Source organism: Somniosus microcephalus, chromosome 4 (genome assembly GCF_052327205.1).
Source record: "Somniosus microcephalus isolate GS21.2 chromosome 4, FLI_Smic_1.0, whole genome shotgun sequence".
NCBI classification, from domain to species: Eukaryota; Metazoa; Chordata; class Chondrichthyes; order Squaliformes; family Somniosidae; genus Somniosus; species Somniosus microcephalus.
The window spans coordinates 267,798,087-267,824,017 of NC_140990.1; the positions used below are offsets into that span (position 1 = coordinate 267,798,087).

General features: G+C 43.3%; 1 protein-coding gene across 1 annotated transcript in view; it reads right to left on the reverse strand.

Moving 5' to 3' along the window:
* The window catches only part of pla2r1 (phospholipase A2 receptor 1), a 180,639-nt gene that overhangs the window by 93,086 nt on the left and 61,622 nt on the right, over nucleotides 1–25,931 (reverse strand). The window contains exons 8-14 of the mRNA XM_085984225.1: nucleotides 21,835–21,992; nucleotides 20,404–20,511; nucleotides 17,704–17,810; nucleotides 7,372–7,541; nucleotides 6,919–7,130; nucleotides 5,631–5,776; nucleotides 3,062–3,146 (exon numbers count right to left, since the gene is read on the reverse strand). Of these exons, the coding sequence (XP_085840351.1) occupies nucleotides 3,062–3,146; nucleotides 5,631–5,776; nucleotides 6,919–7,130; nucleotides 7,372–7,541; nucleotides 17,704–17,810; nucleotides 20,404–20,511; nucleotides 21,835–21,992 (986 nt within the window). The remainder of the gene's footprint in view (nucleotides 1–3,061; nucleotides 3,147–5,630; nucleotides 5,777–6,918; nucleotides 7,131–7,371; nucleotides 7,542–17,703; nucleotides 17,811–20,403; nucleotides 20,512–21,834; nucleotides 21,993–25,931) is intronic.

Below are 25,931 nucleotides of genomic sequence, written 5' to 3' on the forward strand. Positions count from 1 at the left end.
ACAGGGATGGGCTGGAAATAAAGGTTCTAAATTGGGGGAAGGCCGATTTTAATAGGATAAGGCAGGATCTGGCCAAAATGGACTGGGATCAGCTACTTGTAGGAAAATCCGCATCGGAGCAATGGGAGGCTTTCAGAAGGGAGATTGAGATCATACAACGGCAACATGTTCCCGTAAAGGTCAAGGGTGGTTCCAAAAACCACAGGGAACCTTGGATGTCAGGGGATATACGAGAATGGATTAGGAAAAAAAGGAGGGCTTTTGGAAGATACAAAAGGCTAAAGACGGAGGAAGCCCTAGAGGAGTACAAAAAGTGCAGGGGGATACTTAAAAAAGAAATTAGGAGATCAAGGAGGGGCCATGAAATAACACTGGCGAGCAAAATAAAGGAAAATCCGAAGATGTTTTATAAGTATATTAAGGGTAAGAGGATAACTAGGGAAAAAATAGGGCCCATTAGGGACAAAAGTGGCAATCTGTGTGTGGAGCCGGAAGATGTAGGAGGGGTTCTAAATGAATTTTTTGCATCTGTTTTCACTATGGAGAAGGACGATGTAGACATAGAAATAGGGCGGGGGGACTGTGATATGCTCGAACATATTAACATCGAGAGGGAGGAGGTATTGGCGGTTTTAGCTGGCCTAAAAATGGATAAATCCCCAGGCCCGGATGAAATGTATCCCAGGCTGCTGTGTGAGGCAAAGGAGGAGATTGCGGGGGCTCTGACACATATATTCAGGACCTCTCTGGCCACAGGGGATGTGCCAGAGGACTGGAGAACCGCTAATGTAGTACCATTATTCAAGAAGGGTAGTAGGGAAAAACCGGGGAACTACAGGCCAGTGAGCCTAACATCAGTGGTAGGAAAATTATTGGAAAAAATCCTGAGGGACAAAATTTGTCTCCACTTGGAGAGGCAAGGATTAATCAGGGATAGTCAACATGGCTTTGTCAAGGGAAGATCATGTCTGACTAATTTGATTGAATTTTTTGAGGGGGTGACTAGGTGTGTGGATGAGGGTAACGCAGTGGATGTGGTATACATGGATTTCAGTAAGGCCTTCGATAAAGTCCCGCACAGGAGACTGGTCAAGAAGGTAAGAGCCCATGGAATCCAGGGTGCCTTGGCACATTGGATACAAAACTGGCTTAGTGGCAGAAGGCAGAGGGTGATGGTCGAAGGTTGTTTCTGTGAGTGGAAGCCTGTGGCCAGTGGGGTACCACAGGGATCGGTGCTGGGTCCCTTGCTGTTTGTGGTCTACATTAATGACTTGGATATGAATGTAAAGGGTATGATCAGTAAGTTCGCGGATGATACAAAAATTGGTAGGGTGGTAAATAGCGAGGAGGGTAGCCTCAGTCTGCAGGACGATATAGATGGGTTGGTCAGATGGGCGGAACAGTGGCAAATGGAATTTAACCCGGAAAAGTGCGAGGTGATGCACTTTGGGGGGGACTAACAAGGCAAAGGAATACACAATGAATGGAAAGACCCTAGGCAAGACGGAGGGTCAGAGGGATCTGGGTGTGCAAGTACACAGATCCCTGAAGGCGGCGGAACAGGTGGATAAGGTGGTAAAAAAGGCATATGGGATACTTGCCTTCATTAGCCGAGGCATTGAATATAAGAGCAAGGAGGTTATGATGGAGCTGTATAAAACACTGGTTAGGCCACAGCTGGAATACTGTGTGCAGTTCTGGTCGCCACACTACAGGAAGGATGTGATCGCGTTAGAGAGGGTGCAGAGGAGGTTCACCAGGATGTTACCAGGGCTGGAGCGCTTCGGCTATGAAGAGAGACTGGGCAGATTGGGTTTGTTTTCCTTGGAGCAGAGGAGGCTGAGGGGGGACATGATTGAGGTGTACAAAATTATGAGGGGCATAGATAGGATGGATGCTGAGGAGCTTTTTCCCCTTAGTAGAGGGGTCAATAACTAGGGGGCATAGATTCAAGGTAAAGGGCGGGTGGTTTAGAGGGGATTTGAGAAAGAACTTTTTCACCCAGAGGGTGGTTGGAGTCTGGAACTCACTGCCTGAAAGGGTTGTGGAGGCAGAAACCCTCACAACATTTAAGAAGCATTTGGATGTGCACTTGAAATGCCATAGCATACAAGGCTACGGGCCAAATGCTGGAATATGGGATTAGATTAGACAGGGCTTGATGGCCGGCGCGGACACGATGGGCCGAAGGGCCTCTATCCGTGCTGTATTACTCTATGACTCTAAGAGAAAAGGGCCAGCAAATTACAGTTTAAAAAAAGAGAAAACTTGAGTGATTGAAGAATATCTATCCTTCCATTAAATATTGAAAAGACTGGAAAGACACAACAGATCTGTAGCATTTGAAACAGAAAAGATAGGTTAAATTTCAAAAAAACACTAATGAAGAGGAATCAACACCTTCACAGTAATTAATGTAAGCGTTGATGAAAGGTCATCAACCTGAAACGTTAACTCAGTTTCTCTCTCTCTCCACGGATGCTGCCTGACCTGCTGAGTGTTTCCAGCATTTTCTGTTTTTATTACAGTAATTAATGTAATGGAGGAAGGGCTCGGGGAATGGACCGGAACAGAACTAGAAAAAAAAATCAAAGGGGTTCCGTAGTGCCATGTTTGATCTGGAGGAAGTGTGTGGAGTTAAGAGCTGTGAGCAAGTACAAATTCAGCTAAGCAGCACAGTAAAATGGGAAGCAGCACCAACAGGGACATCGATGCAAGTATCACTCCAAAATAATACGCTATATTTCTCTTTCTGAAGCAGTTCTATGTGGCTCCAAGAATGCAAACGAAACGTCACTTATAAATGCAAGTTCTTTCTTTCAGCTGTTAACTGATCTGCTGCACACTTCCAGAATTGTCTGCTTTTATTTGAGATTTCCAGTATTCTTGAGTTTTCTTTCCATCTTTATCCTTCCTCACAAGGAAAATCAATTCTAGGGGGATCAATTATTGTTCGAACTTCTTCATGCATATAGAATTGCAAAAAATGGATGTAAAGTAAATTAACTGGGAGTACGCTGTAAAGTTATCAATATGTAAAAGTTAATTTGGAATTACTTACTGCACTGCCATCACTCCAATCCCAGGAGCCAGCAGAAGCTGGATTCCTTTTGCTAAACCCAATCCAAAACCATCGTTCTTCTTCCCTAGAATATATTAAAAAAATGTAGGCTGACATTTTCTCCCAATTCATTTCAATTGAGCTATACCGATATTAAAAATCTTGGTGATTTTCCTCTGGATTTGATATTCCAGCACCCCTGCCACTTACAGCCACTTCCAGGATTTCCCCACTTGAAATTATTTGGACATATAATATGTCCATCCAAATACGTGGTGTATTGTAATGATATGAAAATGACACAAAGACAACATATCATGTAGATCCCATCATTTCTACCAGAGTAACATGCACCCCTGGCCTACAGTGTTGCTATGACAGTTGGCAGCGATTTAACATTTAAATGGTCTAATGGGAGTATTATTGATAGCAGGCCGATGGATTACTGCCTCATTTTCTTTTTAAAAATAAATTTGCTTCAGCTTCTCTGGAGGCAGGTTACATTGCTGCAGACTTGCCAAACCCAGAGCAATAAATTCCCTCCATCCCCTGAAGTGAGATCCCTGCTGAGAAACCACCAAAGATGTTCCAAGAAATCAGCCGAGACAGGTGTGCAAATATTGGGTGAATGGAAATCCATCACACCAGAGTTATGCCAGCCTAGAAGCCAGAAGGAAAATCTGCCTCTCGTGCCTATATATCAATGGCCCTGCAGGATAAACACAGCCTTCGAGAGACTACAGGGTTTCAATGAGAAACAAAGTGGAAACATCAGCTCTGTATAAGCAACACATACAAACACTGCTCCATACCCCCAGCTACCTGTGAGCAATATTGAGAGAGATCTGCCAGGAACAATTTACAGGGTAAGGTCCTACTGAATTTGTGTTGGTAGAAATAAAATGCAGTTGCTCCACATTTCATAGCACATACATGTTTTATTCTATGGTAGGCCTCACATCTTCTTCTGGCCCCTTGATTTGCTGTCCAACATTTAGTTTGCAATATGCCACGTAAGATGGGGAAGGGAAAGTATCAATTTGACAGCTGAGCTGCTCCCACCGAAACGTTACCATTACAGCATTTTTGCCATTATCACAAAATTGCACTATATTCCCTTTTTTCTTCCTCTCTCCTCTCAGCTGGTATGGAAGACACATATCCCAGTTACTTTGAGGCTGGAGTTGTGCAGATATCTAAAAGAAATTGGTCCCAAGTGTTTTTTAACATGCTGTGTACACTCCTGAACTCCTTTTGCACTGCATCTGTAATCACCAATATTATACAGCTTTCTGGTAGAGTCTCGAAGGATAAATTAATACGGTGCTTCACAAAACATAAAAATGTGCTTGCTCACCTAATCATTGAAAAAGCTTGTATGCAATGATGCAACATCACTTTATACTTCATTTATTTCAAATGCCATTTAGAATGCCTTGCTTGGACTGAAGATTAAAGTGACGCAGGAATTCGTTTCAACATCAATTATTATGGCTCACAAGGTTAGATTGCCCACTTTTGGTAATGTCTTCCTCACTTGTTGAGTGCAAGTTATCCTCCACATACCAAAGAACTTAGACCTGAGCACTGACTACTCAGACTGTAGACTCTGACAGATGATTTTCACTCCATCTTGGAGCACTGTGCTTCTTGATCATTTTAGAGGGTCAGAGGGCTCACTGTCTGGTGTATGAAGAACATTCGACAAGTGATACAATCCTGCCCTCAAAAGTTCCAATTTTTGCAATGATTCAAATTCAACGTAGAATAAAACAGTTACAAAATGTAATGTAAATAAAATAGTGAACTGCTTCCATGGACAAAGTACCGGATTTAAAAAAAACTGGTGCATGCCTGGAGGCACAATAACAACTGAGCCATTAAACAGTCAACTAAACTATAGGTAAGACGTAATCATTACTTTACACCTCTCGAAGAGAAAACAGTAAAATTGTGCCGAATGTCAAACACAAAAACCGGTGACTTGAAATTAACTTTTCACAAAGGCAGCTACATAGCAGCCTACAAAAGAAAAAGAGAGTAATCTATTGGCTTGATAATTGTACTTACTATTGTGGGACCATGTCCCTTTGATTTTTCCTATTGAACAGTCATGCAAATCCATTGGTATGTGGATGAAAACTGAATGAGGAAGAATCCATATTCCTCTTTCAATTAATAGGATATCCATTATCAAAAAGAATTATCTAAAGAAAATTTAAGTACCACAAATTAAAACTGTTTCTACTAATTAAAGTTGCAATACTGCTCTTTCACAGTCATTTTAGAATTAAGCCTTCAGGTACAGACAATTCCATTTGTAAATCAATTTAATCACTAAATAGCTTGAATTTAGACAATTGTTTTAGAGTCAAGATTCAGATTGTTAAAGGAGATTCCACAGCTATAAATTGTGAAATTCAAAAGTGCAGCCGGTTTATAACTACATCTTTCTCATATATATAGTAAAATGATTAACTATAAAGTTGTGTTCTGACATACAAACAACCTAAACAAAAATAACTGAATAATTATGTTGCATTCAAAAATATAACATTTCATATTTTACCTGACAAACATCCATCCCAAAATTTCATTCAGAAAAACCTCCTCACTGTAATGGTTGAAACTTGCAAGATGGGCTCCAAATGCTTGGCAGAATTCTTCTGCTTCTTCCCAAGTTCTCTTCTTTAACACTTTCTCATGATGGAATACCTTTGAACATAAAATGTTTATTAATAAAGATCACAGACCATTACCTGAAAGATCCAGTTAAAAAAGGGGGATGTGCCACATGTTTAATCTGGTCACAATGCTGTAACCTCTGACTTTGTAGCTGACTTTTTTTTTGTTCTCAAGATGTGGGTGATGCTGGCAAGACCATATTTATTGCCCAGACCTAGATGCCGTAAGGAAGTGGTGCTTGACCTTCTCCTACATTGTGACAGTTTCCCACATTCCTTTCCACTCCTCTCTCCATCTCTGCTCTTCTCAGGCCCTTCCTTCCGTCTCATATTCCCTGTTATCTCTGTAATCTCCTTCGGCCCCACCCCCCGAGATATCTGCGCTCCTCTAATTCTGCCCTCGAGCATCCCTGATTATAATCGCTCAACCATTGGTGGCCGTGCCTGCTGTTGCCTAGGCCCTAAGCTCTGGAATTCCCTGCCTAAACCTCTTCGCCTCGCTATCTCTCTCTTTCCTCCTTTAAGACGCTCCTTAAAGCCTGCCTCTTTGACCAAGCTTTTGGTCACCTGCCCTATTTTATCCTTATGTGGCTCAATGTCAATTTTTTTTGTCTTATAATACACCTGTGCAGCGCCTTGGGACGTTTTACTATGTTAAAGGTGCTATATAAATACAAGTTTCCTCTCCCCACCCCTCGGGTTTGCTCAAGGCAGCCTTCTTCATTTCTTTTTGATAACTGGAAGCATCAACAATTAGATAAACCCAATATAATTCATCATACAATTGGAGTCAAATTGAAACTTATTTCTTAAAATATTGCCAATTTTAAGAATTTTTTTGTTCAAGATAATTATTTATGAAAGCAAGTAATATAGTGCACCATTAAATTCACTGGAAACTATTTTAACTGACTACTAATCCAAAAGAAAATAATGTTCACCAGGCTGATAGGAGTAGATGTGGAAGATCATGAGGATTAGAGTTTGATTTAATATAACATAACACATCAGCAGTTATATTATTTCATTATTTGTGCTGTATCAAGATCTGAATCAAACTTTAGTGTAAAGCACCAAGCTAAATCTTCTACTACTGATAACTGTGAAGGTGTAAAGCAAAAATTGTAAAAACACACTTTTGCTTACAGTTGCTTTGAAAGTAAATGTTTTCACCTTGAAGCAGTTGAGAAGATCTGACCTTGATTCCCATCCAAAATGACATTTAGCTCCAGCTTTCATGGTTTGATCAGGGAAGGACACCGATTGTACAGCAGATGCAGCTTTTTGCTCACACAAAGAGATCGCTTTGAAGGTTTTACAATCTTTAACTTCCCAAAGGATACGAGATTTTCCTCTTGCCAGGGCAACACAGCCACCTGAATGAGCTGAAAAGCAAAGAAGGGAATCCGCAGAAGATACTAAACAATTTTCCAAATGTTTTTGTCAACTACCTTAAAATACAAATAAGAATTACAAATCCCTAATTTTAGCTTCCCTCTTAAATATTAAAACACAAATTTATACACTTAAAAATGACAAGGGTAAAAGTTAATTAATAATGATGGTTAAAAGTAAATCATAAATTAATTTTTTTTTCCAGTAAACATTACATTTTTGGTCATTTACCTGGTTGGTTTTTATTCCAATTTGTGAAGAAAACTGGTACTTTCCTATCATTTGTTGTTAACCAGGTATATTCTTCTGTACGGTTCCTATCCTGAAGACCTATCCAGAAGTACTTGTTCTCTTCTCTGGCAAAATTACTGATCAGACTGTTGATGAATGCTTGTTCAAACCTATGGAAACAAGGTAAAACCACAAATTTAAATATAGAAACAAACATACATCTTTTAATAATTTCTGTAATGCTCAAGAGCGATTGATGCAACACCCCTTTACATTCATATTAACCCGACTTCCCATGTACTTCAAAACATGGCCGATACTGACCCTGTTCTTCACGTGCATCTCAGAATTCCATGAAATACAAAGTCGTGTAGAAACGCACAAACCCGTGATCTCAGGGTTTGTGCGTGCAATTCTTTCCTAAGTTAGGGTTAAATTGGGCACCAAGAATGTATATACTGGATGTCATAAATTCTACAGTTACGCCATCATTTCATGACAATAAACAATAATTAACCAACCAGCTATACATGCTAATGACACAAATTAGTGAAAAAGTGATATTAGGGTAGATTGAATTGGCATTATATACAACTGTGATGAACAGTTTAACTTATATTATAGGGCCTTTGATTTCTCAATGTTGTCTGTTAGCTTACTAGGATAATGTATTTCCCATGTTTTAAATGTATTTGTCAATAAAAAGTTTGTTTAACCCAAAATTAAACATGGGAAGGAAATAGAGCTGTATACATCTGTTGCTCTTTAACAGAAATTAGGGCCGCGATTTCGCCAGCCGTGGCGAGTCCGGTGCAGCTGGAGTAGACAGCGGCCTCAAACTCCGCAACTGTCTTCATCCCGCCTCCTCCAAGTGATTATCCATTGATTGGGCTTGTTAAGCCCGCCCTGCGAGGTTCCTGGCCAATTAAAAGGAAGTGTGTCTGATGACATCATCTGATGATGAGTTATCAGCCGGTTTCCTTAAAGGGACCACAGCCACATTCATTGACGGTTGTGCTGTCAGTGTTCAGAAGCATGGAGGTGCTGCAAACACTGACAAGCACTGCACAAAGGTGCATGGCTGCACCCAGGCTCTCCGATGACTCCCTCCATATGCTTATGCAGGGAGGTTTTCTTCCCTTCCAATGGGCAGAAGACGCCTCTCCAGGAGACCGACGCAGTCTGGTTGCACACTGCACAGGAGGGCACAAGCAGGGATGTCGTCAGGAGGACCAGGTTGCAGTGGTGCAAACCTTTTAATATCAGTAGATCATGAAACGTTACTGCCAAGCCACACTCAACCTCATCCTCCTGTGCCACTCATCACATCCCCATCACACTGCCTTCCCTACCCTACTCCTGCACATCCTTACTCACACCAACTTACCTTGCCCCTCCACCCATCCCTCTCTATCTACATTATCACTTCCCCATCTCACTAGCCACCCCTCGCACTCACCCTCATCCTACTGTAAGCATACGAACTAGAACACACAAGGGTAGGCACTCAGGTGGTTTATCCAATGGTCATGTGAAATTTCTGGTAATATGCTGTCAAACATTGAAATCTTTATTTTGAACACTTTGCGTTCTTGGACAGATTTGTGTGCACCTTTGGAAGTGGCTTAGTGAGTTGCAGTGAATGGTGAGACATAACATTCCTCCACCCCCCCCCCCCCCCCCCCCCCAACACAATGGTGATGAGTGTGAAAGGAATGGCTTGGACATTGTAAGGATGCTTTAGGGTGCTGGTGTGGGGTGGTGCCAGCCTGGTGCATCATGTGGCAGCCAGGGTGTACAGCGTTAAGTGAAGCAAATCTGGGCATGGTGAGGCCATCGCTGGCATCCCAGGCAGCAATGTGCACAGGTGATGATGCCATGTGTCCAGTGCAACATCAGTTGATTACGGAGAAGATTGGTGTGGATGTTGGTGCTACTGGTATGCCTGGTGATGCTGGTGTTGGGGCTGATTGTGTTGGGATTCTGACGACCAAGGTGAGATTTTTTCCAAGGGCACCGACGCTGATGGAATAAATGGCAGGCGAGGTTGAGATGACTGAAGTAATCTGTCAATGTTGAAATAGGTTGCTCCAAGGAGGTGACAGTGGGAGAGAGATTACTCCAAATACTTCAAGTGCATAAAGCTCAAAAGTGGGTTCCAAATCATTAATGCTCCAGCTTCTGACATTGGAAAGTGACCAGTTGTGAAATGGTAGCTTTTAGATCAATTTTGCAGCTTTCACCTATTCAAAAAAATGAAGAGTTGTTCAGAACCCAACATACTTACCTGGCGTGATCCCCGAGCGACAGGAACCTCGTGGAAAACTTGGGGAAAATGCTTTGTACCTTGTAAAATGGTGATTAAATTGCTTTAAACACCCTCTTAACTTGCACAATTGCATGGCCCGCCGCTTAGTGCCATATCTGCAAAGCACAGGCAGAGCCGGCACTAGGGAAACTCACAAGGAGGCGGGTTTAGAGCGGGATTCTGCCCCGCTGTCAATCTTTTTGATTTTGACAGCGGACCCGCCTCCGAACCCACCCTCTGAGTGCCGGTAAAATTCAGCCCTAGGTTTCTGTTCATCTGTCAAAATGACGCAAGGTAACAGATATTTTAGATAAACTACTTTCTTGTATATGCATAACATATTATGCCATTCTCATAACCAAAGGAACTGCGTGGATTAAGTGAAAGGATCTATTGCTAATCTGTGGTTTATTAGATTTGTTCATATCCTGATTATTCCTTGAGAATTCATACATGTCAGCACAAGCAGAAAATGAGATAATTGGTAAAAGTCAAAAAGCACATCTTAGAAGACAGTTTAATGAGCAGCAGTGTTAAATATATATTAATTTTGACCATAATCTTTTAACAATAGAATTTACACTTAAAGGACAGAGATGAAAGAGTCCTTGGAATCTTTGCAGAATTGATGCGAAGGGGGCAAAATTGGGTCGCGTCCCCTTTGGGGCACTAACTTCGCCTAGGTGCTACTTTTAGTGCCCCAAAAAAGTTAGTGCCCCCGCGCCCGAAATTCACTGGTAGCACCCCAAGAGGGAAGCAGGGTGCTACTGGAAGCGCCCCGCCTCCCTCTTGGGGCGCTGCGAGTGAATATCACGTCGCACCGCGGTACTGTAGGCCTTCCTCTCCTTATTAAAGGGGAGGGGCCTAGCGCAGCGCAACCCGAGACCCAGCTGGGCCACCAGGGATCGGAGTGCCGGCAAAAGAGCCCAGGGACAGCAACGGGGGCAGGTGCTAGCAGGCAGCCAGCAACAAAAACGGCCACCCGGCACCTCCTTTAATTTGCGCCACCCCAGCCGCACATACGCCTCCCTGACCAACATATCGTCCGGCGGTAAGTCAGGGGGCACTACCGAAGATTGCAGCCAGGGTGCTGCACACGGCGATTACATCATTGCCGGAGGCTAACAATTAACAGCTAACAGTTACCGCCGCCGCTAAGCTCCTGCTGAATTTCACGGGAGGTGTTAACGGTGCCGTTCCCGGGCGAGAGTTGCTTTGTGAGGCACAAATCAACTGAAATTTTACCCCTAAATATGCAAAATCAATGCAAATCATCAAAGCCAATAGGATGCTGAAATATATAGCCAAAACAATAGAATGCAAGTCAGAAGGGTAATAATCAAACTTTATTGTGCTCTGGCCAGGCCGTACCTTGAATACGATGTCCAGTTTGACCGTCAGGAAGTAAAAGGCATTCAAGTGCAAAGAGCAACTAGGCTGGTCCCCAGTATCAAAATGTACTGCCAAAGTTACTGTCAGCTGAAATTTGGTGTTGTGGCCTCTTATCTATATTAAATATGAATTTAAAGTAACTACTGTAATGCTTTACATACCTTAGGAGCTAGGATGAAAAATTATGAATCACTGGAGCGAACTAGAAGCATTGGAGGGTCAGAGGAGCAGTGGGGAGGGGTCTCCAATCGGGTTAGGCTGGAACACCGAATCCAGGAGTTAAGTGTAAAGGCACTTGCCTCCTGTTCCAGCAGTCCTCACCTTACTTTAGCTATTGGGTTTCATGAGGCTTGCAAAACCTGACCAGCTACAGTTAAATTTAAAATGGAGGTTAATTCTGAGGCATGGCAGCCTCATTATAATATTTACATGGGCGACCCGCCTTCTGGGATCAGGTTGACTGCCCGCTTCCCCCATCCTGCCTCCGTTAAAACCAGAAGTAGGCAGGTTGGGGTCGGGATTCAGACTTTTAACACTTTAACATCCCATTCAATCCACCTTTTTTTGGGGGTTAAAATTCCCACCATAATTTTTAGGGCACAGACATTGCTGGAGCGGACATCTCGTGGCATGCGTCAGGAGCTGGATTTTTCCTCACCCTTCAGCTCCATTATTTTTGCGCCGCAAATTCCTGGAAGTGCGAATTGACAACGCCGTGGAATGGTCAATGGAGCATCTCGGACCTTGGTGTACGATAAGACCAACAATCTATCTCCTTAAGCAATTACATTTAAGGAGAAAGAAACAGCATGAATGACAGTGCTTGTGCTGGGAGCAATGCGAGTCTCGGGGTTAACGCAACTTGTTTGGTCTTGTTTTCTTGGGATCATTTAGGCCTGAAGGCCGTACATGCCAGTGTTCAACCTCCAAGAATGGACCCCAAACTTCTAGGTGCTTTTTCTGTTCCAAGTGGAGGCTGAATATCACTCGTCCTGACTGTTCATTTTTCACGTGTGCTTCCGCCATGTTTGGTGATCACTTATCCATTTACTATTCAATAAATCTGCTTGGTATTTATAGTCTTAGCCACATTCAAGCGATATGTTTATTCCATCAGCTTCCGAAATCAAATAAGATCACGAGGGCATAACGTATACTGAAATATAGTAATGAGGGTTTTCTGTTTCCTTCCTAGGCAATCTGAAAGTTATTCATAGGTAAAGACACACTCTGGGTCATAGGGAATAAGGGCTCATCAATGAGAGATGCCTGATACATGGTGACCTTGAGAAAAATACCTGGAGTAAAAAATCCAGAAACCTAAGTCATAGAACTGTAGCAACAAACCTTGTGAAATGTCAATTTAAAGTCTTTCTGACAGGCACCAGGAAATACCATGTTCTTACTTCAGGGGGCAAAACAAATCTTTGTTTAAACTCTTAATTTTAAAGAGTGCCACCTTCCTGAAAAAAAATATTGGGCTACCTTTTTTATTTGGGCAAAAAGAAAAACTAAAACAAGTAAGTATTTTTTTTGTCCGTGATACCATGCAGAAGTTGTCTCTGGTACTCTGGACCAATCCAGTCAAAGAAGTCTGGCAAAAATTTTGAAAATGGAACCAAAGAGGAAGCAAACACTATTACATGGTTTTGAGGAATAGCTGCTTTTCAAATGCGAGTCACATCGAATCTGCAGCACAGAAACAGGCCATTCAGCCCAACTGTTTATGCTCCACATGAGCCTCCTCTCACCCTTCTTCATGTAACTTTATGAGCATATTCTTCTACTCCTTTCTCCCTCATGTGCTTATTTAGTTTCCCCTTAAATGCATCTATGCTATTTGCCTCAACTACTCCCTGTGGTAGCGAGTTCCACATTCTTGCCACTCTTTGGGCAAAGAAGTTTCTCCTGAATTCTTGAACAAAAATAAAATTGGAGAATGCATCAATCATTTACAGACTACAGGAAATGACTAATTACGTTGTATGGGCCGAGCAGTGTGACCATTCCAGTTTTTCGTGATCAGTGCACGAAGCCCACCCTGTGCACCACTGAAGATAATTTAATCCCGGATATAGGTCATGGAATAAGCTCACCGGTAATAAAAGCCAAAGTGACAGGTCCAGAAATCAAAACATTTGTTATCATTTATTACCTCTCATGTGTACATCAAAGAACACAAATATTTGCACATGCACGCCGCCCCCCACCCCCGACAGGAGGTCAGCTTGGTAAAGGGGTTTTCATGCACACCCAACAACTGCCAGCAGTATACAGAGCAGGCAGATGATGATGTCAATCAGTGTGCAACGCTGATTTGACACCAACGCTGCCATTTTTGAATTCCATGCTCCAGCCTACGCCGACTTATACTCGCACAGCTAAACATGACATTAAACAAAATGAAGGACCCTCCACCCCACCTTCCTCTGGGAAATGAGCATGACTGGGAGAATAAAGAGAGGCCACACAGAGCAGGACCAGCTGCTGGAAGAGGGAGGAGGGAGAGAAGGGCTCTCAGCAGGGACCATATCTGCCGAGGGTCTTTAGGGAGCAATTCTCTTACCTGAACTTCAGTGAAGGCCAATCCTTCAGACGTCTGCACTTCACAAAAGAGGTTGTGACTGAAGTCTGCCAACTGCTGCAGCCACACTGCAACCTCAAAGTAGGGCAAGGACAACATTACCTGTGGCTGTCAAGATGACTGTGGCTCTGAACTATATGCATCTGGCTCCTTCCAGGCTGCTGCTGGAGATAAGTTCATAAGGAGATATAAGCATCCTCGCAGTTTGCAGTACACTGCTGCATAAGGGAAGTCACTGAGCCTCTCTATACTCAGAGATAGCATCGTCCCATTCCCTCTTGCCAAAGGCAGCAGGCTGAGTGAGCACAAGAGTTTGCATGGATTGCATGCTTCCGCATGATGCAGGGTGCCATTGACTGCACGCATATTGCCTTGCATGTGCCTCATGCGAGCTTGGCCATTTTCATGAGGTGAAAGAGATTGCACTCCCTCAATATGCAGCAGGTGCGTGACCACAGGCAACTCATCATGCAGGTGAATGTCAGTTATCCTGGAAGCAGTCACGATTCCTTCATTCTGCAGCAGTCCTCTGTGCCACCTATACTTGACCCACCATGGCAAGTCAAAGGCTGGTTACTGGGCCACAGGGGTTATTCACTCATGACATGGCTCATGACTCTGATCCGGAACCCACGCACACTTGCACAGCAGGCCTACAATGAGAGCTATGCTGCCACAAGGAGCATTATAGAGCACACCATCGGCATCCTCAAGCAACGTTTCTGCCGCCAGGACCGCACTGGAGGAGCCCTGCACTGCTCAGCTGAGTGGCTATGAAGCATTTTGGTAGTATCCTGCATGCTGCACAACCTTGCCACTGAGGGAACAGCCCCTGCCACCACCCATCAGGCGAGAAGCTGAAGAGCAGGAGCACGAGGAAGAGGAGAAGGAAGTGCAACTGGAAGTGGAAGAACAAAAGGAAGAGAGGATATAATGTAGACAATCTCTTTCTGCCTGGGCTCTGTGATCAAATAATTCATGAGTGGCACAAGTAACCTCAACCACACCTTACCATTCACCAACAGCCCCACATTCCTTATCATTCCACTATCACTGACCATCACATAATGTTCTTTCCGACAGCACAAAAAGAAAAACCAGCAGAAAATGTACATTCTAATCCAATTTTATAAATTCAATCATGACAACGAATACAAAAATAAACTAATCACCCCTGTGCATTCCCTTAGTGTGCCTTTTCCTAACCTAGTGCTCCTACAAGGTGCTTTCCCAGTGGCTGTAGCATGGGTGGTGGAAGGCTACTGATCTTCAATTCAGGAGACTGCAAAATGGCCTTAGAGGGCGACCTTGAGCAGTTCTGGGCATAGAAGGCCTGGCTTCAGATGGCGCCATTTTGGCCTGGGCTGCAGCAGTCTGGCTGGCTGACAGGCAAAGCAAGGGCACCGGCAGAGTGGCAGGAATGGGAGCAGGAATGCTGTCATCTTGAGAGAGAACAGCAGGCTCGTTCTCCATGGAGCCTGCTACTCTCCCGGGACGGCATCTCAGCAATCCTACTGATTGGAGAGCTGTTTGATGGACTGCTGTGACCCCTGGAAGCTCCTTTGAATAGTGGTATCCATAACCATGATGGCAGCAGTCTGAGCTTCCACTGCAGCACTCAGACCTTTGGTGTGCTGAAGGAGGTGACCACCCAATCCACGTTGGAAAGGATGGGCTCCAAGGTCTGCGCAAAGCCCTGTGCCAAGTTGGCGCTGGACTCCTCCATGCTCCTCGACATTGAGCGCAGGCTTTCTAATACACCAAGTATTTGGGTGTGTACATCCATTAGCCTTCTTCTGTAGGCTGGCCCATCAAAGTCCTCATCTGCGTCCTCTGCAGCAGAACTAGTGTGCGACCTTCCTTCCGGCGAGCTGGCACTTGCACTGTGCTTTCCCCCCGCCCTGGGTCCTGCGTACTTGTGCCCAGTGTCTCATTGTGTGCAGAACCCTCCTCTATCCTAGCCTCAAACACATGCAGTGTCAGTTTCCGAGCTGCTGGCTGAGTGCAAGATCGAGTGACTGTGCCTCTTCATCTTCACTGTCATCTTCCTCTTCCTCCACTGACTGGGAAGGTTCCAGTTCTTGGGTATCTGAAATGAAAAAGGGACAAGGGTTGGGTTGTGGTGAGGGGAGAGGAGAAAGTAAGTGTGCGCTTCCACCATCTGAAGCTTGAGAGTCAGAAGAGATTGTGGGATGAGGGAGAAGTGGGATGACAGAAGGAGGATTAGGGTATGCAGATACCCTGATCATCAATCCCTTCAGCCCTGCCAGTGGCCATGGCCTCAGTGTTGTCCCTTCGAATGATGGCCAGCAGTCTCCTCCATGGGGGTTAAAACATGCAGGCGCACTTGTCCTCCTCCAATTCTTATCTGCTGCCTGCTGTTATGCACCACCTTTTCCTGCAAGAAAGAGGGAAGTGAGTGTCCTGCAGTATGTTTGCATTCATAGTTGAATAGCTGCCAGTGTGTGCAAGCTGCGAGTTGTGGGTGTGAGGATTGCAACAGCGCTAAGTGTAGGAGGGCGAGGTAAAGCATATTAATTTTAGGGTTGAGTACTGATTCAGAGAGATTGTTGGTAGGTGGGTGATGGAGGTGTAGAGAATTAAGCAGTGGATGAGGCTGGTGTCGCAGTTGGTAGGATATGCCATTTGAAAATGAATTCACTCACCTTGACAACTCATGTCAGAACGTTAATCTTCTTCCTGCACTGCACCCATGTTCTTGGAGCAACACTCATGGCATTGACCTCCGCTGCTACTTGTTCCCACTGCTTCCTGAGCATACGTCTGGAGGGTCCCCTGCCCCCCGCCCCCCTCCCCCCCCTGTAGATACAGGACGTCTCTCCTCCTTTCCACCAAGACCTCCAGTGCATTATTTGAAAACCTTGGTGCTCACTCTCTCATATGTTCAGCCATTGCTCAAAGTATCACAGCCCAGTCTGACTTTTGAAAAAAAAAACTCCCACCTCTTCTTGCAGCTGATGCCTCTCCTTTAAGTGGTGCAGGCTGCCTTTAAGTAGCGCTAGCCACTCACGATATTGGTCCTCCCGCTAATGCATGCAGCCGTTGAACAGCGCTGGCAGCACCAATTTAAGTGCTGCCTGCAACGCAATGAACGGGCTTGGGTTAATCACGTACCCCACGCCCGTTTTTGGGGGTTAGCCAATTTCTCCCCCATTTACTTTTCCTATAAGAAGCTTTCAAGAGTACATATAATACTGCAAGTTTGGTAAATGTGCTTTATACCGTATGCTGCACTGTTAATGTCCTTTGTGCATGATTGTCACAGAACAAGCTTTGTTCCTTATGTTGGTATCCCAGAATGTGCTGATTTCAGCTGTAAGAAGATTGAAATTAGATTGTCACTGCAAGAAATTGTATTGCTACGTTATTGCAGCAGATGTAACTTCATAAAAATATTATGACAGCACTGGCAACTGCTTTATTCCCCTTATATCAAGCTTTTGAAGTGTGAAAGATAATTTCTTTAGTAGACAAACAGATGTATTGTTTTGATTTGATAAGCCAGTAACTGCTGCTGGAGGCTGCTGCTGCAGAGAAAGAACAAAATGGCCAAACATTTAACTCACTACTTAGAAATGACACACACAGCAAATTTTTTGAATGCGGCTCCATTAACTTAATGGATAGTCATGGGGTGAGGTCAGGGGTTGGCGCCAATTCCCGATATGTGCCCCTATTGCATGAGATTCCACACACGGAGCATTAATTTGTGAAATTTACCCTGTTTCTTACAAAGAGGGGGATGCGCATGGTATATGAATCTCCGAAGGGGGGCTCAGCATAAAAGGCTCGAGAACCGCTGCTCTAGATGAAGAGATTCTGAGAAGGAGAAGGGGTAGAAGAACACAACTGTTACAAATTTGAACTACATTCCCCTGCTAATCAAGGACCAGCAGGGAGTTGGGAGAGGGGTATGGAGGGGATGTAAATTCTGATCTCATGCACAAAGATAAGTTGAGATAACAAAACTGAACAACTGATTCTGTCCATCCATCAACAACTGTTGGTCTGAGAATCATAATTTTACCTGTTTTCAATAGTAACAAGTGAACAATAATATTTTTTTGAACCTTCCTCATAGGTTTGTAGGTGATTGCCAATCTTATAGCAGGATTCTTCATATCTTTTCCAGTCCTGAAAAATGAAAGATATCCTTTAGTTCCACAATATAAACCTGTAGAAAGATTTTCCCTAGTTGCTGTGCACAGCAGCAATCAGGAGATGGGAGAAGGGGGTAGCGATTGGGGGGGCGGGGGGTGGCAGCGATCGGGATGGGGGAGATGGTCAAGAGAGGGGGGTCAACAATGGTCTTCGGAACTGCTGTGGAGCCAGAAGGGAGCAGAAAAAAAAATCTGCTCCCCAGGAAAAATTAGAAAACAATCATCACTCATTGACAGCTGCGGGGGCTGCTAAAGAATCCTGCTGAGGGCAGGGTCGACGCCTGTCCTGCTCATCACTGACGAATTTTCAAAAGGGGCCCATTAACAGGCATTAGGCTTCTAATTTACATATTATGCGGCCTAACGCCCGTTTTAGGCATTTGCCCAAGACACCTAAAAAGTGGGCCTTATGTATTTAGGGACCAAAGCCTGCACATATTGGGTGCAGGGTGTCCCACTGCTAAACTGGTATGCTTTGCGCCCGGTTAACGCCTGAAAAATGGGTGCAACGCATACCAATTTCTATCCCATCATATGCCACTTTTGGATGGAAAGTACGCCTTTCCTTTTAACAAGTATCAAATTTATTGCTTCTAGATAATCAATCTAATAAAATAGATGAAAACACTACTGCTATTTTGTTCTATAAAATGGTAATTACCATTGTTGCAGTAATCAAGGGTTAACTGGCCATTGCATTAGCTTTTTGAGAATTACAAAGCACATTTGTAACCCATGGTTTTGCAGATTTAAGGAGCTGTGGTAAAATGTGCAAAGGATAGCCTTAGTTTCCTAGAAGCCATCCTCCCATTATTTCTTCACCTTCAAATAAAGAAGGCACAATTGACCGTCATAAGTACTCTTGGGGAAGTAGGCATTCATCTACATTATTCTGTGCTGGTGATTGCATACCAGCTGGACAGTAATACAATAATCCCTTACAACTCTTATAGAACACAGCACTACAATCAGTGGCGCAAGCTGTAAAATGGGTGCAATCAATGACCCCAGCCCCCTCTAGACTCCGGGAAAGCCCTAGCTGATGTGTAGAAATGGGTTGCTCCATTATGCTGCAGTTGCTGGCCAGTGGAAAAATTGATTATGCTATTGACCCTACTGAAAAATGCATTTGTGACCTTTGATACATGGGTGAACAGCATCGGTAGTGCAAATTGGTAAAGCCGACAGCCACCAGCAGTGCACACAGGTAGACGATCATGTCTGTACATCTTCCTAAAGGAGATGGCACTGCTCCATCACAGTCTCCTTCTAATCCTCGGCCTCTTTTGGCACATCTCTTCTGTCATCCCAAGTAGCTGTGTCTGGGACAGTAGATCCCCAAGGTTATATTCTGTGGGACTTGACGGTACATCATTTACCACCTGATATAATGGGTAGACCTTTCCTGCTCTTGCTGGTTCTCCTCTGCCAACACTAATGATAATAGAACAGTGAATTCAATATCTACAGTATACAGAAAAAAGGGTTCAGCTCAAAAGAATAACTGCTCATCTGTCAGAAATTAGTTAAACTGGCAAAAAAGGCTTTAAGCTCTGCAGTAACTCTGGGTTTGTATTTTGAGGTTCGCAACACATTGCACATAAGCTATGGAATATGCTGCACTTTCTGCTTAACTATATATTGGCCTGGATTTTGCTGTGAGTGGCCAAGAAACGGCTTTCCGTTCACCTCGCGTACAGTTGCCCACAGACTTTTAGCGGGCATGTTAGCGGAGACTTCCACTCTTCCGGCGTCTGTTTCAATTTGGCGCCCTCTACAAGGGGATCTGCGGCGTCTGTGAGCAGGCAAAGCAGCAGGGAAGCTGTTCAACTAGATTGAAGAATCCTCAATGACACACACAGACAGCAAAGCAGGAAGTAAAAAACAGGAAATATAAATGACATTTAAATTATTGTACAGGAAGCGAAATAAAGATCGGGACATACAAATGGGATTAAGGAAAATACATGAGAGAAAAACTATGAGAAAATTATTTCAATTTAAAAAAAAATCTGCAACATTAATTTTTTTTGAGGGAATTAGATTGCACACTTATCAAATTAATTTTTCAGGGCAAGAGGTTGTTCAGCAGTAATTATCACTTACTACACCAATAAAAACTGTTATTCCTGATTGAACAAGCCGTAACTTTTTCAGCCATTTTTAGAGCAAGAATAGTGGGCAATTAGCCAAGTTCATGCCATAAAATTGATTTCTGTGAAGAATCCATCGGCGAAGACTGCAACAGCGCAGCCTATGGAGGAGCAAGGTATCACTGACTACAACTTCTGGATTTCCGTGTTTAACTGCGCATGTGTGGACGCCAGAAGTTGCTGTTAGTTTTACCCAGTAATAAAGGCAAGCGCTGACAGCTATGCCGTTATTAGTACAGCAAAATCCAGGCCATTATGTCAGCAACAATAAGCTTAACTATCCTTATGCTTTCAATGCTATAGCAACCCTCCAATAGCACAGATGTTCCACCTAACACCAATAACAATTTCCACACAATAGTGGTTAAATATTACAATAAACCTATACAGTATTCCCAGAAATAGATCTCTCACCTCAGGACAGCCTTTATCTTTTCCAGGTTGTCCTTGTTCCACTTTTCCTGGCTTCTTACAGATGCTCCATATATTTTCCTCACAGTCTTTAACTTTCCACTGGCCATTCTTTTAATTAAAATTAAAAAAAACTACTCTTTTAATTCAAAGACATAATGAAAATAACAAAATACTACTGCAGCATAATGTTTTTCTACACTTCTAATTATTTATTTGCAAACATTTAGCTGCGTAAAACTCACCAGATGGTTTGTTTGCTCTGGTCCAAGAGTGGTGCAACAGTTCAATGCAATTATCTCATTGACTAAAAAATATTAACAAGTGGATATTGCAGGTGAAAATTCACTACTGGGTGTAATGTTAAGACAATTTAATAGTGAAGTATTCAACATTGTTTTACTACATTAAAGGCACTATATAAATCCAAGTTGTTGTTGTACATTCAGAAAGAAGATGTCATATTAGTAGAGGAAAGTAAAGTATTTCATTTACAACACATACCAAAGAAGCAGTGCTGCCTTGGTCTGTTATGAATACAAGATGCTACATACACTGTTTTGCAATTAAGCAGCATGACATCAAATACAAAGCCACTGGTTCCAACAACTACTAACAACAGTCTTCCAATGAACATTGTGAAATGTTCTTGTTTCAAATACATAGATACATGGGTAGTCAGATAAGATTTTGAACTCTTACCTATAGTAATGAGCTAAAAAGATTGGATGGCAAGAATAACCAGCTGGCTTGCAAATGTACAGCTCATGGATAAGTACAATAATTGGTCATTCTGGACGGATTAAAATTTACCTCAAGCATTGAACTAGAAAAAGCCATTCAGCCCATTAACCCACTCTTTCCTCAGACTATTTACAATCTATTCCATCACTAAGTTTACCCTAGTTAATTAATCTCCTGAAAGAAAGTTCCACATGAATGCTCCTTCATCCCCAAAGGCAATCAACAGATCTCCAGAATAGCTAAACACCCCCGACTCGTTGGTGTCCACAGACAAGACTTGTGCTGGTGGGTTTGGAGACTTGGAATGGTTTTGAGAAGATCAACAGGAGTCTCTGAACAAGAAGAGTGTGACTGACCTAAAGCCTGTTGGTGCTCATACAACTGCTTTGTAATAAATCTGTTCTATTTGACAACTTTTTCACAAACTTTAATCCATTCTTACAATTCAGTTAAGTAGATGTTTTACTAATGTAAAAATCATCTACATTACTGGACATTTACAACAAAATATTTGATTAAAAAAAGCTGTAAAAGGGTTTGAGAATATTTGAGATTTCTGAATATCTGAATCACATACAGTATTAGATTAACAGAAGGGATATTATTTCTAAAGCAGCACTCACATGGTTTGTGGCTAGACAGTAAAATGACAGTTCAAGAAAGCACTGAAATATTAGTAAATATATTTACAATCTTCTGTGATGACACACAGTGTTCTGTGGTGTTATATGGAACATTTGGTTCATTCTTATGCCAGTAAGTGAACGTCACAGGAGATCCTTCTGACCATGCAAACACAGCTGGTGTCCTGTTATTGGCAAGTCCAATCCAAACTTCTGGTACAGTTTCTGGCAGAAAGGGATTATATATATTTAGTTAGAACAGAGAGAGCATGAAACCATTTTCTCAGTACATAACTGGCAGCTCTTTCTTCACTCTCCATGTCATACTCATGGAAACAATTAGGTCAAAATGATGAACAGATTTACTATTCAGTAGGTTTAATGTCCATTAAATTTTGTGTCAAGGAAAGATTATTTACAAAACTGCCTAAAGCTTGCCAACCAATCAGTACACCAAAAGTTTTACTGCTCGCTGCTCACGATGCGGTCTCCTCTACATTGGGGAGACCAAACGCAGATTGGGTGACCGCTTTGCGGAACACCTCCGTTCAGTCCGTAAGGGTGACCCTGAGCTTCCGGTCGCCTGTCACTTTAATTCACCGCTTCACTCCCACTCTGATCTCTCTGTCCTCGGGCTATTACATTGTTCCAATGAAGCTCAACGTAAGCTTGAGGAACAGCACCTCATCTTTCGATTGGGTATTTTGCAGCCTGCCGGACTCAACATTGAGTTTAACAATTTCAGATAATTATCCCTGCCCCCATTTTTCAAGCAGTATGATTTTTGCCATTCCCATTTGCAACATTTTATCTTTCCTGCCTCTTACAAAAGTACAGGGTGTTCTTTCAATTCCTTCCTCCCCTCCTAACCTCCACCCCCCCCCCCCCCTGTCTCTGCACCTGCTTAATATCTGTTACATCTCCAGCTTTTTCCAGTTCTGATGAAGGGTCCCAGACCTGAAACGTTAACTCTGTTTCTCTCTCCACGGATGCTGCCTGGCCTGCTGAGTATTTCCAGCATTTTCTGTTGTTATTTAAGATACAAAACATTAATTGAACTTGCATCACTTCAGGTGTACTCCACCTGATTTGCACCCAGGCAGAAGGCAGGGTAGAATTGGCTGCAAGAGTGCATATGTATGTATTGGAGAGTTTGCAAACTCAAAATTCTGGAAAAAAAATTGTGGAAGAGAAAAAAAATAGAAAATTATGACAATTTCAGCCGGTGACACTAACGGGTTTCAGAGAATCATGCTCTTTCTAGCAAAGCGCAAGGGTTTGTCAGCTGATTATCTGCAGAACTGTTGCTACGTAGATAAGTCTGGAGGTGTCCTGTGCATAACTTCCAGAGTCTGGTCTGTTGTCTGCTGCAAGTTGCAGAGCTTTGTCATCCAGAGGGCCAACCCATCGAGCCAACTACAGAAGACGACATTCAGGCAGAGGAGTGTGCACGACAGGACTTCACTGCTGATAATGAGGAAGTGCAAGGCCCACTTATCTTGCCAGCTTGCGTGGTTATCAAATACTCATCAAACACTGCATAATAAGAATTTCAAAAAAGAATGTAATTTATAGTGATCTTTACACCTGCCATTAACTGCTGTTCACCCTAGTGCAACCATCTAATGCCCGTCTTAAGTGCTCTTTAATCTACTCCTACGAGGTGCCCCTCAAGTGGCTTCAGTTTGCGATGTAGATGGCTGTTCATCATCCAATGAAGGAACTTGAGATGGCCGGGGCCAGTGACCTCGAGCCGGAGTAGGCCTGGCTGGGGCAGTTTGGCCCAGCTGGCTTTGTGGCACCAAGACTGGCACTGGACGAGGGGATTGCAGGGGGACAGGCATGCTATCATCCTGAGAGGACAGCATGCACCTCCCATCGTGCCACTGCCACTCGTATGAGGCGGCACCTCAGTACTCCTATAAGCTGCGCTCCAACAGATTAGTAGAAGTGCTTTGACATCTTGGAAGCCCCCATCAATGCTTTCATTCAAGCTTAGCCTGCCTGGCTTCAGTATATGCATTCCTGATGCTAGAAACTTCTGGTTAACAGGCCCAACCACAGCCTGCATAGAGGTCACCATACACTCCTTGCTAGACGGGAGTAACTTGATGCCATGCCCGAGTGCCATACACAGTCCTCCACACTCTTTACCACATTGCGTAGCCCCCATGACAGGCAGTCCGCAGCGCCTACAAATTCCTGGTACTCAGCCAATACTCATCTTTTGAAAGCTGGGCCGTGGAAGTCATCACCTCCCTTTTAAGAAGAGCAGGCCACCAGGAACTGGTGATATTCCCACCCAAAACCCCTTCCTCCAAAAGGGTGAGATATACAATTCCCAACGCAATTCACGCTGACAGCTCACCCATCAAATTTAAACAAGGCACAAACCTGAAAAGGGTTTGTACCTTGCGTCGAGGTCATCGGGCAAGCAACGCGGTCACTCCACCCATCATTTTGCAACCATTTTGGGTGCAAGTTGAAATTCTCCCATGTTCTCAATAGTAACACAAGCTCCCACATGGTTCACTACCCAGTGTGGAACTGAGCCACAGAGAACAAGAATGCTCCAACTCTGTGTTGAATTAGCCCATCTCAAATTGGGTGCCAGAAACGGGAGGTAAAAATCAGTCAGGGTTTACACCCCTGATTGCTACCCAGTGACTCCTGCTGGTAAGTGTGTGCTTGCGTGTGTGTAGATGTCACTGGAGGACAGGGCCAGGCTCGGCTGTGATGCCATCCACAATTGAATAATCTACTAGTATCCACCATCACAGATGAGGACATGCCACTTAGACAAAATATCAGAGGAAGTTCATGGAATTAACTTCAACATGAATCAGCTTCTTGAGGAGAGCAGAAGGAATAATAGAAAACTAAACTGTGAAATTAAAGAAAAAATATCTTCCACAACTCAATTTTACTAAAAATCGTGCATAAGCTCTCACTTCCCATCAACAAATCTTCATTTCTGCTGTCATAATTTCTTAATGCTTTTACGTCAGCATTCAACATTGAAACTGCCGACGTAAACATTTTACACTGGCATTTCTTCTGTAAACAGAAGTCCATCATAGTTTATTGATAAACCAATTGAATCACTCAAAATACTTTATGAAAAAAAATTGTCCACCTTTTTCCCCTCAGTAACTGAAATTTCTGGTGTCCAAGATAAGGTTTTAAACCATTCATGTGGTGGTAGTGGCCAAGGTTATTTTGGGCAGGGGGCGGGGGTTAAAATCATCATTTTAAGTCTTGTGTTAGGCAGCTTGATCAAATTTAAGAATTGTTTCATATTATAAAATCATCTGGCTCACTGAGTTGGGCTGCCAATACAGAAGTTAACAGAACAAGCCTGACTGGGGCATTGTAGGAGATTACGGGGCGGGAAGGGGAGAAAAAAATCTAATGAGGCTATAAGACAGCTGACATTTTTCAAGAAATATGAAGGGATAGCAGGAGCACACACAGGAAACGATTCATGAACTTTTCCAAATACTATAATGCAGAAGGGACTCAAACGGCTACTGGAAAAATACCAAATTAAAACCAAGAAGGCAACCTAGAGTCCTGACTAAAAGCCTTCTGGCCAACAAAGCGGCTGATTTACGAAGCAGATTAGTGTTGAAGGGACTGATCTATTAGTAGTATGTTACACTTGTCTCCATTACTTCTCTCCATCATTTTATTTCAGTATGAATCATAGAATGATGCAGCATATAAGGTGGCCATTCGGCCCATCGTACTTATGACTGCTCTTTGGTAGAGTGATCTAACTAGACCCACTCCCCTTCTCTTTCCCCAAAGCCCTGCAAATTTTCTCCCTTCAAGTATTTATCGAATTCCCTTTTGAAAGTTATTTTTGAATCTGCTTCCACCACCCGTTCAGGCATTGCATTCCAGATCACAACTCACTGGGTAATTTTTTTTTTCCTCATGTCGCCTCTGGTTCTTTTGTTGATCACTTTAAATCGGTGTCCTCTGGTTACCAACCGGGAAACAGTTTCTCCTCATTTACTCTATCAAAACCGTTCATGATTTTGAACACCTCTATCAAATCTCCTCTTAACCTTCTCTGCTCTAAGGAGAACAACCCCCAGCTTCTCCAATCTCTCCACATAACTGAAGTCTTTCGTCCCTGGTACCATTCGAGTAAATCTC